The sequence below is a fragment of the Octopus sinensis genome, linkage group LG28 (genome assembly GCF_006345805.1).
Source record: "Octopus sinensis linkage group LG28, ASM634580v1, whole genome shotgun sequence".
NCBI classification, from domain to species: Eukaryota; Metazoa; Mollusca; class Cephalopoda; order Octopoda; family Octopodidae; genus Octopus; species Octopus sinensis.
Genome location: NC_043024.1, coordinates 12,189,716 through 12,205,676, shown reverse-complemented (window position 1 = coordinate 12,205,676; position 15,961 = coordinate 12,189,716). Strand labels below are relative to the sequence as shown.

The window sequence follows — 15,961 nt, the reverse complement described above, 5'->3', positions numbered from 1 at the left end:
TTATTTATTTTTTTATTTACTTCCTTTCTTCTTTCCTTTTTTTTTTTGTTTTATCAAGAACCTCGTATAAAAATTTAGCTAAAAGAAGACAAGAAAGAATGGTAATCAATGTACCGCGTAAGTATACTAAGCATAAAATACATTATCTTTCTAATAAACAAAGTGGTAAGTAAAGATGGACAAACTGCTGCTAAGTATTTTGCCTGCTGTGCTAACAATTCTTCATACTTGCTGCCTTCAACTCAACTTTAATATTGGCTTCAAGGCACAGGCGTGGGTGTGTGGTAGACAGCTTGTTTCCAACCACAAGATTCTGGGTCCATATAAAAAAAAATTCAGTACTAGGGTCAATCCTTTTGACTAAAAATACTTCCAGGTGCCCAGCATGGTTGCTGTCTATCAAGTGAAACAAAAGATTGAAGATAAAAGCTATATCACATAAGTGCATGTGTGTTTGTGTTGTAAGAAGCTTGCTTCCCAACTACATGGTTCTGGGTTCAATCCCACTGTGTGGCACCTTGGGCAAATGTCTTCTACTACAGCCTTGGGTTGACCAAAGCCTTATGAAAGAAGCCTGTTGTGTGCGTGTGTATGTATATATATATATATATATATATACATATACATATATACTTTCAATGCCATGTGTGCCATAAGGTCTGGAAATCTAACAGATGCGTGTTGCAAAAAAACATTCTAAGATCCACAAAGACCAGAACTTAGCTGCAGCTCTTGGTGGTCCAAATCAGATGTGCAATCTGTGTGGATGTCTTTTCAATACATTGTCTGTTTTAAGAAACCATATCAGATGCCATGATGGATCTAAGGTGTAAGTACACGAGGGGGGTCAGACTCTGTATAAGGAGTAAACAACCACCATATATATAAATTAAAGACAGGATTTTCTTCGTACAAATCATTGATTGTTGTTAATATCTGAATTTTTTAAAATTCTGCAAAAGGATTATTGGATTTACCTGTCATAAATGAGGATTTACCTGAGATTTGTATTCTACATACATTTACTTTAACTACTTTTTGGAAATTTATACTTATTCCTTTTTACTGAGTGCTTACTTGATATCTGCCAGGATTTTTTAATCCCAATTCATCTTATATATACATATTCTCGAATTTGATGGGCATAGAGCGTTACATTAGCCGACTCAAAAAATCTCTGGTGAGACTTTTTACTGAATACATGAAGAGACCCGGAACGGGTTGAAACATGTGTTGTACCCAATAAAGTCTATTCCAGCTCTTATTTTATTAATACTGTTACCCCAACTGCCACTTCGAAGTTCCTGCAGTAAATCTACGGATAACAACAGGGAATCAAAACTGTGCCAGTGCTTTACTCATCATCCATTTATACATTTTGTACAATTTCTCCATTATATGTATTGTATATATGTATATATATATATAGTTTATTTGTAGATTATCAATGCTTACATGATTTGGCTGAGTGTGCTCTGTTGAGCTTCCTAATATAAAAGCAGTTGTAGAGATATGTCAACGTGATTAGGACGTCATTCAAATATTTTGTGATATAAATTGGAATTTTTTTGTTAGTTGGAAATACTTATTGGCTTCTGACGTCATAACCCTGTCAGTGACTGTTTTAAGAAGAGCCTAACTTATGTTGAACTAATGAAGAGACTTATTTGGGTCATCAACCTTGATATATTTCATCCCTTACACAGTCTAGTCTTGATTGTATGCCCCCCCCCCAACTCACATTTTCGATCATCCCACATGAAAATGCTGGTAATCCATTTCCATGGTGGATAAGATTACATGATAATATACAAGATACTACAAGGTTTTAAATGTTGTTTTGTAGTATCGAATGAGGTAAAGGATACACAAAGAAGGGAAGCTAACTTATGTAGAAACTTGTAATTTCCTGTGCATTATCCTTTCTTTGTAAGTGTTGTCAAAATACACGAGAGTTCTTCATCCAGTACTGTTTAATTGCATTTGGTTTTTGACTGATTATCAATCAATTTGACTCTGCCTTTTACTGATTAATAACCGAATTTGAGCCAAGTTTGCATGATTATAAAATTCTTGTTTCAGTTTATATAGACAAAAATACGATGATGCCATACGGAGAGGATTTGTCTGAGTATGAAGACAATGAAGAGATGATGAAAGCATTGAAACCAGGCCACATTTACATGGATACTAAATCATTCGGAGTCAGTTGCTGTGTTATACAAGTTACATTTCAAGCTGCTGGTCTGAAAGAAGCTGCTTATCTCTTTGACAATTTTGTGCCTCTTACTCCGATTATGGTAAGCATTGCTTCATTTATTCGTGTTAAGATAGAGAGGTGGGCAAAAGTAGGTAAGCAGTCAATTAATACGAGTGGAATGTTCTCTTCATATCTCAATTTTGTTTTTAGAAAGCATCTTGTTCAAGGACACAACATGCTGCTGGGAATTGAACTGACAACATTACAATTGTCAGCCAAATAGCCTCACCACTAAGCCACAGACATTCACACATTGTCAATATAAACTAAGCAAACATTATTCTACATAGTTAGCATGTATTAAGCTATCCATGTAGACTATACTGTCACTATAAGCTATACTATCAATACACACATGTATGTGTATGTATCTATGTATGTATATATATCTACGAGGGTATCTTTGCTTTTATGTTTATCCTCATCACCACTTGACAACCAGTGTTGGTTTGCTTATCTTCCCATCACTTATCGAGGAATGTTATATACCGGATTAAAAAAAATATGTACTGGGGTCGATTAAAAGACCTTCAAGGCAGTCCTGAAGCATGGCTGCAGTCCAATGACTGAAACAAGTAAAAAAAATTAAATGCATAGTTGATTTAATCTAGATCTTTGTGTGTAAAAGGTAGGGATCAAGTAGGGAGCTTTGTCTTATTGCATATAATGCTAACCTTTTTTTTTTGCAGACAGCACTGACAGCTGGATCACCGATTTATCGAGGACTTTTATCTGAATTTGATTCCGCTTGGAGACCCATGTCTTGGTCTTGTGATGATCGTACCAGACAAGAACGGGGAATAGAAGTGAGTTCTAATATATTTATCTCACCCTGTAAAAGAATTTCTGAAGGAAATGCTTAAAAATTCTTCCCTAATTTCAAAGTAAAAATCATTCTGAAAGTTAACAATATTTTAAAACATTTAAACAATGGAGATGAAAAGCTAGGTAAAAATATGTCAGGTGATGCCAGTAAAGACAAAAACAAGATATTGTATCACCCTACACATGTTGTTTCCTGTGAAACTTGGCATGCTAGAAATAACAGGCAAATTTCCCTCAAAGCAAAACCTATTGTTCAATAGAAGGAAGGTATACAGCACATATGCTAGGACACAACAACCTCCTAAGCAGACCGAGTGCAGATATGAATAGTAAATGGGAACTGGTATTAAGGAAGGATAGGAAATTATTAGATTTATAAGCCCTGACAGTTCACTACATAATTGCCCACAGGCATATGGCGTAGTGGTTAAGAGCGCAGGCTACTAACCCCAAGATTCTGAGTTCGATTCCAGGCAGTGACCTGAGTTATAATAATAATAACAATAACAGCAGCAGCAGCAACAACAACAACAACAACAACAACACCATCGAAAAATACTTTACGAATGAGGACCCAAGTTTGAAATTTCCCCAAGACACCTGATGAAGGCTGGAAGGTATATCAGCCGAAATGTTGTGTTAACAACAAACAAGATGAGGACAAATACCAAATATGTGTCAAATATAAATAAGGAAGGTATACGTTCTATAATGTAATCCTAGATAACTGTAAAAAAATGGTCACAAATGGACCATCTTTTGTCTTTGAACATAACCCTTACTTTTGAGGGTTGAGTTGGAGATAAACATCATCACTGTCGTCGTCGTCACCATCATCATCGCTGTCATTATAATCTTGGTCGTCATCAGTCCCTTCATCATTATCTTTGTCATTGTCCTTCACATTCATATGATGAAAGTTTTAATTGTTTTCTAATTGAAAACCCTTTATTATAGGTGGACTCAGGTGGGTTGGTATTAAATCAGTTTTATAAAAGAATACAGTTCATAAAATGAACTGCTTTTTTTTATACTGCCTTCTCTTCCTTTTAGCCTTTGACAGAAGGCAAAGTTTTGGTGGACAAAACTGGTTTTGATTCAATAGGAAGATACATTTCTGTGGACAACCAATTCTATAATGACTATGATTACCGTTATGACCATAGGCAGTATGAATTACTGAAGGCTGAAGGTATTTAGAAATTTTAAAAAATCATATAAAAATATTGTTTGATTTTACTTGTTAAGATTATCTCTACAGATTGTAACCAGTACCGATTTTTGTTACAAAGTTTCTCATGAACAACATTGAGATCAAAGATGAAAATTGGGTAATGAGCATATTTCAGGAGTTTTTCTTCTTTCATCTGCACCCATCCAACCCATTGATCATCCATGTAAAATTGGTCAATCCAATAACATTACACTGCTATATTTAGTGGCTGTTTAAGCAATGTGATTGTGGATGATTAATGGATTGGTCAGGTGCTGATGAGGGATCCAAAACTTTTAAAATATATTATATATGCCCATTAGCAATTTTTTACCTTTGACCTCATTCTTGTTTACATCAGGCATCTCCAATACAAAACGTTCTAACAAAATCAGTGTTGGCTATAATTTCTTTTGAAAATCTATAGAAATAACCTCAACAAGTGATGGAATAGCACAACTATTAATGCCAATGCATTCAAACAATGAACCTCATGACCATAATACAAAACTATTTTGGTTCTCTTAATTAAACAATTTAAAAAATGAATCAGCTCAACAACTAAGGACAAGGGTGGGCTGAAAAGTTCAAAGGCTGAATTTGAAAGAGTATTGCTAGATGTCTTGTTTCAACCCTGCATATTAATTACTTAATTTGTTTCCTTTCAGGTAAACTGACATCTGACTGTTCAAAGAAGACTTCAAACGAAACTAGTAACAATTTTTCTCAAAAATAGATAAAATGTGCATCGTGCTATTATCACGTACCTTCAGAAAAAGGCTTTCGGCCACATGGACATGCTGACATAATTGCTACATTACAGGATGATGTTCCAGCTTTATCAACAATGCAAAAGTGGGCAGCCGAATTTAGGAGGGGAAGGGAGAGTCTCGAAGATGACCGAATGTCTGGACATCCTACAACTGCCACCATTGAGGAAAGCATTGATCGTGTTCCCTACATGTTGATGGATAACAGGCAATTGGATATAAATCAAATAGCCCATGTTATTAGCATATCCCTTCAGAGAGTTGAGAATAATTTGAACAACTTGGCACAATGAAGGTTTATGCTCAATGGGTGCCACATCTGACACCTGATCAAAAGTGCTAATCACATGGTGGGAAAATCTGACATTGTTTGATGCTGATCCACCTAGTCTCCTTGAATGTTTTGTAACCCATGATGAGGTGTAAGATTCATCTAAGACATAGAGACAATCTATGCAGTGAAAACATTCTTCCTCACCTGCTTGAAATAAAACCAAGGTCATTTCATCTGCATTTGATGGTCTCAGTTATTTGATATCAAAACACTTTGTGTTTCTCAACTATTTTCATAAGGGCCACATCATCAATGAAGCGTACTACACCAACTTGCCGAGGCAGTTAACAAACACCCAGAAAAACTAATGAAATGGTTCTTCTTTCATCAGAGCAATGCTCTAGCACACACATCCTTGGTTTCAATGGCTGCTGTGCATGACTATAGCTCTGGATTGGCTGATCACCCTTCCTATTCTCCTATTTTGGTCCCATCTGACTATCATCTGTTCAACATGAAAAACACTTGGTTGGGAACCAGTATCATAGTGATAATGAGGTCATATCTGCTGTTGATGACTTTTTTGACCATGGGATGAAAGTATCTGCACCAATAGGATCCAAGCATTGCAACACCAATGGAATAATTGTAAGTGGGGACTACATTGAAAAATAAACCTCATTTGGTTACATTCTCTGAGAGTATTTTGGTCAGCCCATAAACTTTACAGCCACTCCTCATATTTATTGTTTGATTAACCTCAAAAGTCACTGCACACCACTGATATACATATATACATATATACATACACACACACACATATATATTTATGTTTATATACAAATTCTCTGTTGTAAGTATGCAACAATGTTACAATTTAATAAATTTAAATTGCTGAAATTTATTCAAATATTTGTTGATTAATCAGGTATTGATGAAATAATCGCCAAATATGTCGCACACCTCCTTCTTAAAGACCCACTCATTTTACGCAAAGAGAAAATTGATCAAGACATTTTCAAAGATTCTGGTCATATTCAGGTAAAATATTTTGGTTCAATATTGTTATTTAAAAATAAATTGGTGAGATTTATAAAAAAAATTAACATAATAATGCACTAATTCCTTCCTTGGCTTCTTGAAATGGGCTGGAGACATAGGAGAACAAGTCATAATATACAATGTGTTTACAGAATTTTAGATTTGGCAGAACCCACCCTTTCTAGCTGTAAATACAATGGATTTCTTCCTGACACACAGACAGTTTTGCTAACAGAGAAGAATCTTCCCTAATATTGGTTTCAAACTTTGGCACAAAGCCAACAATTTTAGGTAGGAGGATATTCGATTACATCAACCCCAGTGTTCAACTGGTACTTATTTAATTGATCCCAAAAGGATGAAAGGCAAAGTCAACCTCGGTAGAATTTGAATTTAAAATGTGAAGACAGATGAAATGCCAGTAAGCATTTTGCCCAGCATGCTAACAATTCTGCCTGCTCGCAGCCTTAGAACATTCCCTAATATCGAACTGGTTTTTTATCTATCAAATCAAAATTCATAAAAAGGAACAGTTGACCTTGGTAAGATTTAATCTTAGAGAACCACAACAAAAAACGCAAGTGATTTTGTTTATCTGCTTTAATGACACGGCCAGCTTAGCACCTACTTTCATTTCTTACCAATATGCCCGTAAGGGTGGTGAGCTGCCAGAATTGTTAGCACGCTGGGCGAAATGCTTCGCAATATTTCATCTGCAATTATGTCCTGAGTTCAAATTCTGCTGAGGCTGTCTTTGCCTTTCATCCTTTCGGAGTCAATTAAATAAGTACCAGTTATGCATTGGGGCCGATATAATCGACTTAATCCTTGTATAGCCCCCTATGGGCAATAAAGAAATAAAAAAAAATATGCCATAATTACTATATATACTCACGGACAGGAAGCACATATTTTACCAAAAATGTCAATAAAAATCAGGGGTGTGACCTATCCACTAGGCACCACAAGGATCTGAAGTAGACATTGGTTTATCAGCTTTCCAGAAGAGTGTTTGAGTTTCAATCCTGAGGAATTTTAGTTACTATTTCTAATGAATAAACACTTTTCTTATGTAACATTTTTTCTGTTTGTAATTTTAGATGCATTTCTTGTCAAGCTGATACTTATTGATATTTTTGTTGAGTTGATTTATCAATTAAATTATTTTCATGAAGTCACTTCTGCAAAAATGTTTTAATATTAGTAAGCAAAGTTTTGAAATATGGTGAATATTTGATAATATTTAACAAATATTTGTTATATTTACATTAAAAAGGGTCATGTTACTCCCAGATTATAGTGTGACCTATCTGTGAGTTCACCACAAATACCTACTTCAGCAACCCAAACTAAGGGCATAACCTATCACTAGTGCAATCTATCCATGAGTATATATGGTAAAAAGAAATTGTAGAATTGTTAGAATGTCAGACAATATATTTAGTGACATTTGTTCTGACTCTCTCTCAGTTCTGAGTTAAAATATCATCAACGTTAACTTTGCCTTTTGTTCTTTCAGTGTCTATGAAATAAGCACCAGTTGTACATTGAGGTCAGTGTAATTGACTTACACCCACTCCTAAAATTTCTGACCTTGTGCCAAAATTTGAAACTATTTTCATTGCTTCAATGTACAACAGGTACATCATATGGAGTTTCTACTGACACCTGTTCTACATATTGAGCAGGCTTTCTCCAAGTCAACAAAAGCCAAATACAGAGGTTTATTTTTGGCTAGATATTTCTCCTGCCAGGAATATAGCATCAGTGGTGCTTCTGCCTGGCACAAAACCAAACTGCATCTCATCTAGGCTAACACTCTCCGTAACTAGTTGGGCTATGACTCTCTCTGTAACTTTTATCACCTGATCCAATAATTAATACCCCTATAGTCATTTCTATTTAAATCATCACCTTTACCTTTGCAGCAGTTGACTATGGTGCTGTTACAGCAGTTATTGGGTACAACTCCTTCATGAACTACCTGATTTACGATGTGGGTGACATGACTATAACCCATACCACCTGATATTTTAAGCATCTCAGCAATGATTTCTGATAGACCAGGTGCTTTCCCTGTCTTAATATCCTTAATTGCTTTATCCACCAGGATACTGTCAATTCGGGTAGCTGGTCCCTCAATTGGGTCAACCTTTGGCAGACTCTCCTCCTCCAATTCATTCTACACATTCAGCAGTCTTTCATAATGGCATCTCCAAGCATCTTTCTTTGCAGAATCATTAAATGCAAGGGCACCATCATCCATGTGGACACTTTTCTCTCATATGACATCATGGTTTTCTCTCACACATACTTCAGTTCTTTGGTCCTTATATCACTGAACATTGGCAAACTTCTTGTTTTCTGCTACTCAGCAAACTTCTTGTTTTCTGCTACTCCCTTAGCTATATATATATAGCTGTCTCCTAGCTTCCCTTCTGGATACCTGCTACAGTCCCTTGCTACCTTTGCTACCCCAGCTCTTCCAGGCCTGTTTCTTTGCTCTAATGGCTCTGTCTACAGTATTGTCCCACCACAATGTTATCCCAGGCCTGGAAGGGACTTTGAACCAGCCACAGATTTGGTCTGTGGTGCTCAGCAAGCTGTCTCACAGGAATTCCCAGCTGCCTTCTATGTCACAGGACTGTAGCTCCCCCCTCCTCCCACTCATCAAAATTTTCAGAAAGAATATCCCTAAATCTTTGACCACGTGAAGGGTTCTTCAGCTTCCAAGTCCTTCTTTTCCAGATTGGTCTGCTTTTTGGCATCTTTCTGGCTTTGAGTCTAAAGTCACTAATAACTAGTCTATGTTAGGGGTAAATCTTATCATAAGAGTGTATTTTTTCAAACATGAATACTTATTAATAGAGATAAGATTAAAGGGTTAATCGTCACACTATTTTGATACAATATTAGAAAAGAGGAAAAAAATCTTATTTCCTGATATTTGAAAGACTAAGCAAAAAATAGTGAACAATGAAGAACTTTTGAATTTTTCATTGCCTAAGAAGTAATTTTGTTACATCCTCTGTTACAGAAATGAAATGAGGTTACATTAAATAAGAAATAAAGACAGATTACAATATATTCCACTTTATAAGCTTTTTAGTGTACAGTGAGTAAGAATAGGCTGGGAAACAGTAGAAAGAAGGTGTGTTAGATTAAGAGGAAACGCATTATTACAATGCAAAACAATATATCTTTTACTTGTTTCAGTCATTTGACTCCGACCATGCTGGGGTATCACCTTGAACAATTTTTAGTAGAACAAATCAACTCTAGTATTTATTATTTCTTTTAAAGCCTGGTACTTATAATTTTGGGCTCTATTGTCAAGTAATGCTAAGTTACGGGGATGTAAATACACCAACACTGGTTGTCAAGCAGTGGTGGAGGAAGACAGACACACACATCCATTTATATACATATATGTGTATACGTACATATATATATTATATATATTATATATATATATTCTTTTATTTGTTTGTAATTTGACTGCAGCCATGCTGGAGCACCACCTTTAGTCCAACAAATCAAACCCAGGACTTATTCTTTGTAAGCCTAGTACTTATTCTGTTGGTCACTTTTGCCGAACCACTTAGTTACGGGGATGTAAACACAGCAACATCGATTGTCAAGTGACGGGGGGGGGGGATAAACACCAACACACAAACATATATATATATATATATATATATATATATATATATATATACACGATTCCACTCACAAGGCTTTGGTCTGCCCAAGGCTATAGTAGAAGACACTTACCCAGGGTGCCATGCAGTGGGACTGAACACAGAACCATGTGGTTGGTAAGCAAGCTACTTACCACACAGCCACTCCTGCGCCTATATATATATATATATATATATATATATATATATATATATATACACACGCATACATACAATGGGCTACTTTCAGTTTCCATCTACAATATCCACTCACAAGGCTTTGATTGGCCCAAGGCTATAGCAGAAGACACTTGCTCAAGGTGCCATTCAGTGGGTCTAAACCTGGAACAATGTGTTTGGGATGCAAACTTCTTAACACACAGCCACGCCTGTGGCTAAATATAAACATTAAAGCTAGTGACATTAGATAACAAATGTATATTACAGTCTTCAAAGGTCTCCTCAGTTTGGGATGTGTTGCTTAGAATATTGTTGTTTCAGTAAATTTACTTTATTTTATTAAATTGTCATTCATGACCAGGGTCGTTATACATTTCCTTTTAGGCTATCTTTAATAGTAATGGACACAGCTTAAAATTGAAGCTCCCTGATGAGAAATCTGGATGGAAAGTGGAATTCAGAACAATGGAGGTAACATTTTATTAGAAACTGCTTTTGTATTAGATATTTCTTTGTTTCATCACATAGATATTCAGTTCCTTTATAAGAAATGTTGCCGAAAAGTTCCTGACTTTGGGTAAAAGAAGATACATGAGGATCAATTAATTATGATTTTAATCATCATATTCCCCTCTCAGATTCAAACACTAATTTCAGTGGTCCTTTAGTTTTTCTAAGCCCTGTAAAAGAACTTGCAAGTTTGGGCCTCCAACAAAGCATTTTGCAATACCCTTAAAACCAAGAACTTTCAGCACCCACCCCTCACAGTTTCAACAAAATTGGGCTAATAATACATCTTGGGCCTCCACTGCATCTCTTCATCCCCGGTCGTCTTGAGCTGGTCTTGCTACAGGATTGAAGTTGAAGATGGTCATAGACGATAAAATGAGGCTGACGATGCACAATTCTTCTCTTTCAACAAAATCACTACACAAGTCATTGATCATCCATAAGGATGGCTACACAGTCCTTGTCACTCCAATGGACGGACATAGTTTAGGAATAATCATGTGGATGGTGAGTTTGCTCTTCAACCATATGGCTTTGAGTTCAATCCTCCTTAAAGATAGATGGAGAAATTGTCTTCCAATAGTTTGTGGTTGTCCGATATTTTTGAGGCAGAATTTGGTGTACACTTTCAATGGTATCAGTCATTGGACTATGGTCAAGCTGGAGCAACTAACTGTACATTGAAATTCCTCCAATAACGATAAACAGTGCCTTAAGTTGAATTCAGATGGCTATGTAAAGCTGCTGGAGACTGGTCAAACCTTGGCTGAAGATGGTTATTACTAGAAGCCCATATGTGTGTCTGCAGGATTCGATTCCAGAGTCAGAAGTGGTTGTTGGAGAATTTCTTAAACTTCACCAGCTCCAATTTTTGGCCCCTTATTTCCCCCAATTGTAATCCCATGCGTAGGGCATGATTGAAGAAGACACTAACCATTCTGCTTGTAAGACAAGGCTGAACTGGAAGCTAACATGAGGAAGATGGCCAAAGAATGCATGTGCCACGTTCCAGAGCCATTTTGAGGCCATGTTGGAAACTGAGGTCAACTGCCTTGAGTAAATTGTTATCTCCCAGCCATAATCTGGTTGAAATTTTCTTATTTCTGAAAATGCTTTTATTTTTGAATGAGATATTGTGGCTTCTTTTCCTTTTATGCAAACTGTCATGGTTAGCCTGAACACTAAATAAATTTTGACACTATTTTTTTAATGTATTTCCAGGATCAGTTGACTGACTTTGAAAATGCTGCTCTTGTTGTATTCCTTATTCTTCTTAACCGAGCTATAATTACTCTCAAGCTAAACCTTTTGATCCCAATAACAAAGGTAAATATTGATTTCTTATATTAAAATGTTTATTTCTATATAATAAGCATTGGACTTTTTTATCTGTAAGATAAATATAAGCTGAGATTTGAGTGGTCAGTTCTTTGCTCGTGTCGTCAATCATTTGTTGAACCCCATTCATATTAGTTGCCTTTATATTTAGATACTGTGATTTCTACCACAAACTTGACTGGTCAGTTGTTTGCCAATGTCATCAGCCTTTTACAAAATCTTGTTCCCCTCTTTACCTTTCTACACAGTGATTTGGGTTGGATTCCTAGGGAAAGAGTTGATGCTAAGATCTCTGCAAATATTCCTGCTAGAGACCTAACCATAGATATATAAGGTATGGCAAATGGTTAAGCATATCTAAACCGATAGGTTTTACAAAATATAGCACTTTTAATGTAAACTCTATCTTTTTATACTTATCTTTTACTTGTTTCAATCATTGGACTACAGCCATACTGAGAGACCACTTCAAAGAGTTATAGTGGAACGAATCAACTCTAGAACTTAGTTTTTATGTCTGATACTTTTACTGTCTGACTCTTTTATCAAACTGTAAATTTATTGGGATGAAAACAAACCAACAATGGTTCAAATCATTTGTGGGGGCAAGAACAAACACAAACATAAAGATACGCACACGTATACATGAGAGTGCTTCTTACTTAATTGACCAAGATCTATTTGATCTCCCTTTGTCCATTCTTCCAATCCCAAAGGGGTTTCAATGACTCTCGCCACAACACACACTCACTTCTTCTTTTGTTTCAGTCATTTGACTGTGGCTATGCTGGAGCACTGCCTTTAGTCGAACAAATCAACCCCAGGACTTACTCTTTGTAAGCCTGGTACTTATCTAATTGTCTCTTTTAGCAAACCACTAAGTTACAGGGATGTAAACACAGCAACACCAGTTGTCAAGCGTTGGTGGAGGGACAAAGACAGATACAGACGAATATGGTACTTAGGTTGAGGCACCAGAATTTAGTATGGTATTATCCATACAATTTCAAAATAAGATGATTGAAATCAAAATAAGCAACAAGGATATCCAGCGGTAATGCATATCCTTGTTGCTTATTTTGATTTTAAATGGAGTTAAACACAGGTGTTATTCAAATTCTTTTGCTTCCAACACATGTTTTCTGTTAAAATGTCTTACGGACGAGTTTCATTTCTTCACTTCCCTGAAGAAAAGATTACATTGTTTTACACCATTTTATTCCTTTGGAATAATACCAGTGATATCTCCGAAACATGTGTTGGAAGTAAAAGAATTTGAATAACACCTGTGTTTAACTCCATTTATTTATTTATATATATTATACAAAAAACTTCACGTAAACCTGAAGTTTCTACCTTTAAAAACAAGGAGTTACTACCTTTTTACTTGTGTGAGTTTTTGTTACCCGGCTAACTATTTATATATTTTTACCATGTTAATTATTAACAAAGGGAAAATACACACATCTATTTATGTATATAAGAGGGCAAATAAATGTTACAAAACCGACAAATATCAAGGAGTGATGTTTGTAGAGGCCACAGCCCATGGAAAGCTAGCCTGTAGATTTAGAAAAGCTGTGAACATTAAAATTGTTGAAAAGGCAGGGAACTCCATCAGATCACAACTATGTAGGATGTACCCCTGTAAGAATACCACATGCACCAATGATAACTGCATGTTATGTAGGATTAGCCCTGGTATTAACTGTAGAACTCAAAATGTAGTTTACAGCATAAGATGCATAGAAGGTGCTTGTAAGGACATGGACATGACGTACATAGGGGAGATGTCTAGGAGCATTGCGAAATGAATAAATGAACATCTAAGACAATACGACGACAGAAAACAGTCCTCTATACTCTATCAACATGCCAAAGATCACCATGGAGGTAACTTGGGTCAACTTGACATCCATATCTTATCCAAGCACCCAAAAGACAAATACGGGAGTACGTCCTTATAAATGAAATCTCCCCAAGACTAAATAGGAAATATATATAGTAAATATCATACCCACAGTTTACACAGGTAGAGTAGAATAGTTAGTGGACTGTTACATAGATAATGTATGTATGTGTGTGTGTGAGTGTGTGTGTATGTCCCCCACTTTTTTTCTGTATGTAAGCATATAAATATGAAAATAAACAGATCAATATGCAGACGGATAGGTACATAGGCCATAAGAACAGACACAGATCCACACATATAAAGATGCACATCCATACATACAAACATGGTACATAGTTGCATAACACACACACGCACACACTAGGAGACAGAGGTGCATACATATACAAACACATGCTCACACACACATGCATAGAAAATACATAAACACGGACATGCAAGCACATAAATATGCAGGATACGTACATACAGATGCACACACATACATATGCATACACACACAGATATATACATACATACACATGCAAACACACACATACATACATATGTACATGCATGCATGCATGTATAGGCACACACACACTGACCCACACACATGCACACAAACAAACAAAAGGGAACACAGCGTAAATAATGGACAGAGTCAAGACTATTGAAAAAGTTGCAAGACACAATGAAAATTTTAGAAAAATAAAAATAAGAAAAAGTTGAAATTTTGCTGGTGAGTGTGTTATATTATAAGGCACAAAAAGAAAATGACTCTCCCCAGACACAACAGAATATTTAAATATATATATACATATATACAACTATATTCATGAGAATACATACATAAAACATACAAATTTGCACATATACATAAATATTACATACAAAAATACCCTGTTGATGTTGAAATTCCAATGAAGGAACCTTGGATCTAGGTTAGAAATTGGCTCTTTCTCTTTTGGCAAGAAATCTTGAAATAAAACTAAACAACATACATACATACATACATACATACATACATACATACATACACACACACATACACATACATACATATACACACATACACATACATACATACATATGTATGTATAAATTTCTAATAGAAGATACGGATTCAAAGAATTGTGTGGCTATCACAATAAGTTCCTCTTATGGACTTGGCTAACAGTCTACATAATAATTCAATACAGAGGAGTATAATGTAGAGTGTTCATGCAGCTGAAATTCATATCCAATTGATAGAATTATTTCATGAGGAGTATATAAACCATATTAAATATTCTCACCTCTCCTAACTTTTATATACAAATTCCTATTTCTTACAATTTCACCCCATAGGTTGATGAAAACTTCACATCAGCACAAAAGCGGGATGCCATTAATAAAGAAAAGTTTCACTTCAGAAAAGATGTCCAAAAAGGTAAGAACTAAATTTATTGGAAATTTTGAGGATAATGAAAATGTAATTTTAACTTTTATTAAAGATTGTGATTGTTTAGGAAATATATATTGTTGTTTATGTACATGACTGGAAAGAAGCAAACTTAACTAAAATGCCATATGTGTGTGTATGGGTGTGTGTGTGTGTTTGTATGTCTGTGATTGATCCCCTCAACATCACTTAATAACTGATGCTGGTGCGTTTGCGTCCCCATAACTTAGTGGAATGGCAAAAGAGACCGAAAGAATAAGTACTAGGCTTACAAAATAGTAAGTCCTGGGGTTGATTTGCTTGACTAAATGCAGTGCTCCAGCATGGCTGCAGTCAAAATGACTGAAAAAGTAAAAGAATACACAGTATATAGCTATACTAATAGTTTTATACATTGAAGATCTTAGCTAGGCAAGTTTAAAACATGGCAAGTGTCTTCAAGTAATCGTCAGGCTGTGAACACACAGCCTTTACAGGTTACAAATTGGGAAACAGAACAAGAGAAACCATGAGAAAAGGTAAGATGAAAGTGGGT

The 15,961-nt window shown here is 35.7% G+C and overlaps 1 protein-coding gene across 2 annotated transcripts in view; it reads left to right on the top strand.

Annotated features, from left to right (window-relative positions):
* The window catches only part of LOC115225855 (glutamate--cysteine ligase catalytic subunit-like), a 42,544-nt gene that overhangs the window by 16,561 nt on the left and 10,022 nt on the right, over nt 1–15,961 (top strand). For both annotated transcript variants that reach the window (XM_029796843.2, XM_029796844.2), the window contains exons 7-14: nt 59–117; nt 2,083–2,300; nt 2,950–3,066; nt 4,139–4,277; nt 6,271–6,383; nt 10,628–10,714; nt 11,975–12,079; nt 15,333–15,414. In XM_029796843.2, the coding sequence (XP_029652703.1) occupies nt 59–117; nt 2,083–2,300; nt 2,950–3,066; nt 4,139–4,277; nt 6,271–6,383; nt 10,628–10,714; nt 11,975–12,079; nt 15,333–15,414 (920 nt within the window). The remainder of the gene's footprint in view (nt 1–58; nt 118–2,082; nt 2,301–2,949; nt 3,067–4,138; nt 4,278–6,270; nt 6,384–10,627; nt 10,715–11,974; nt 12,080–15,332; nt 15,415–15,961) is intronic.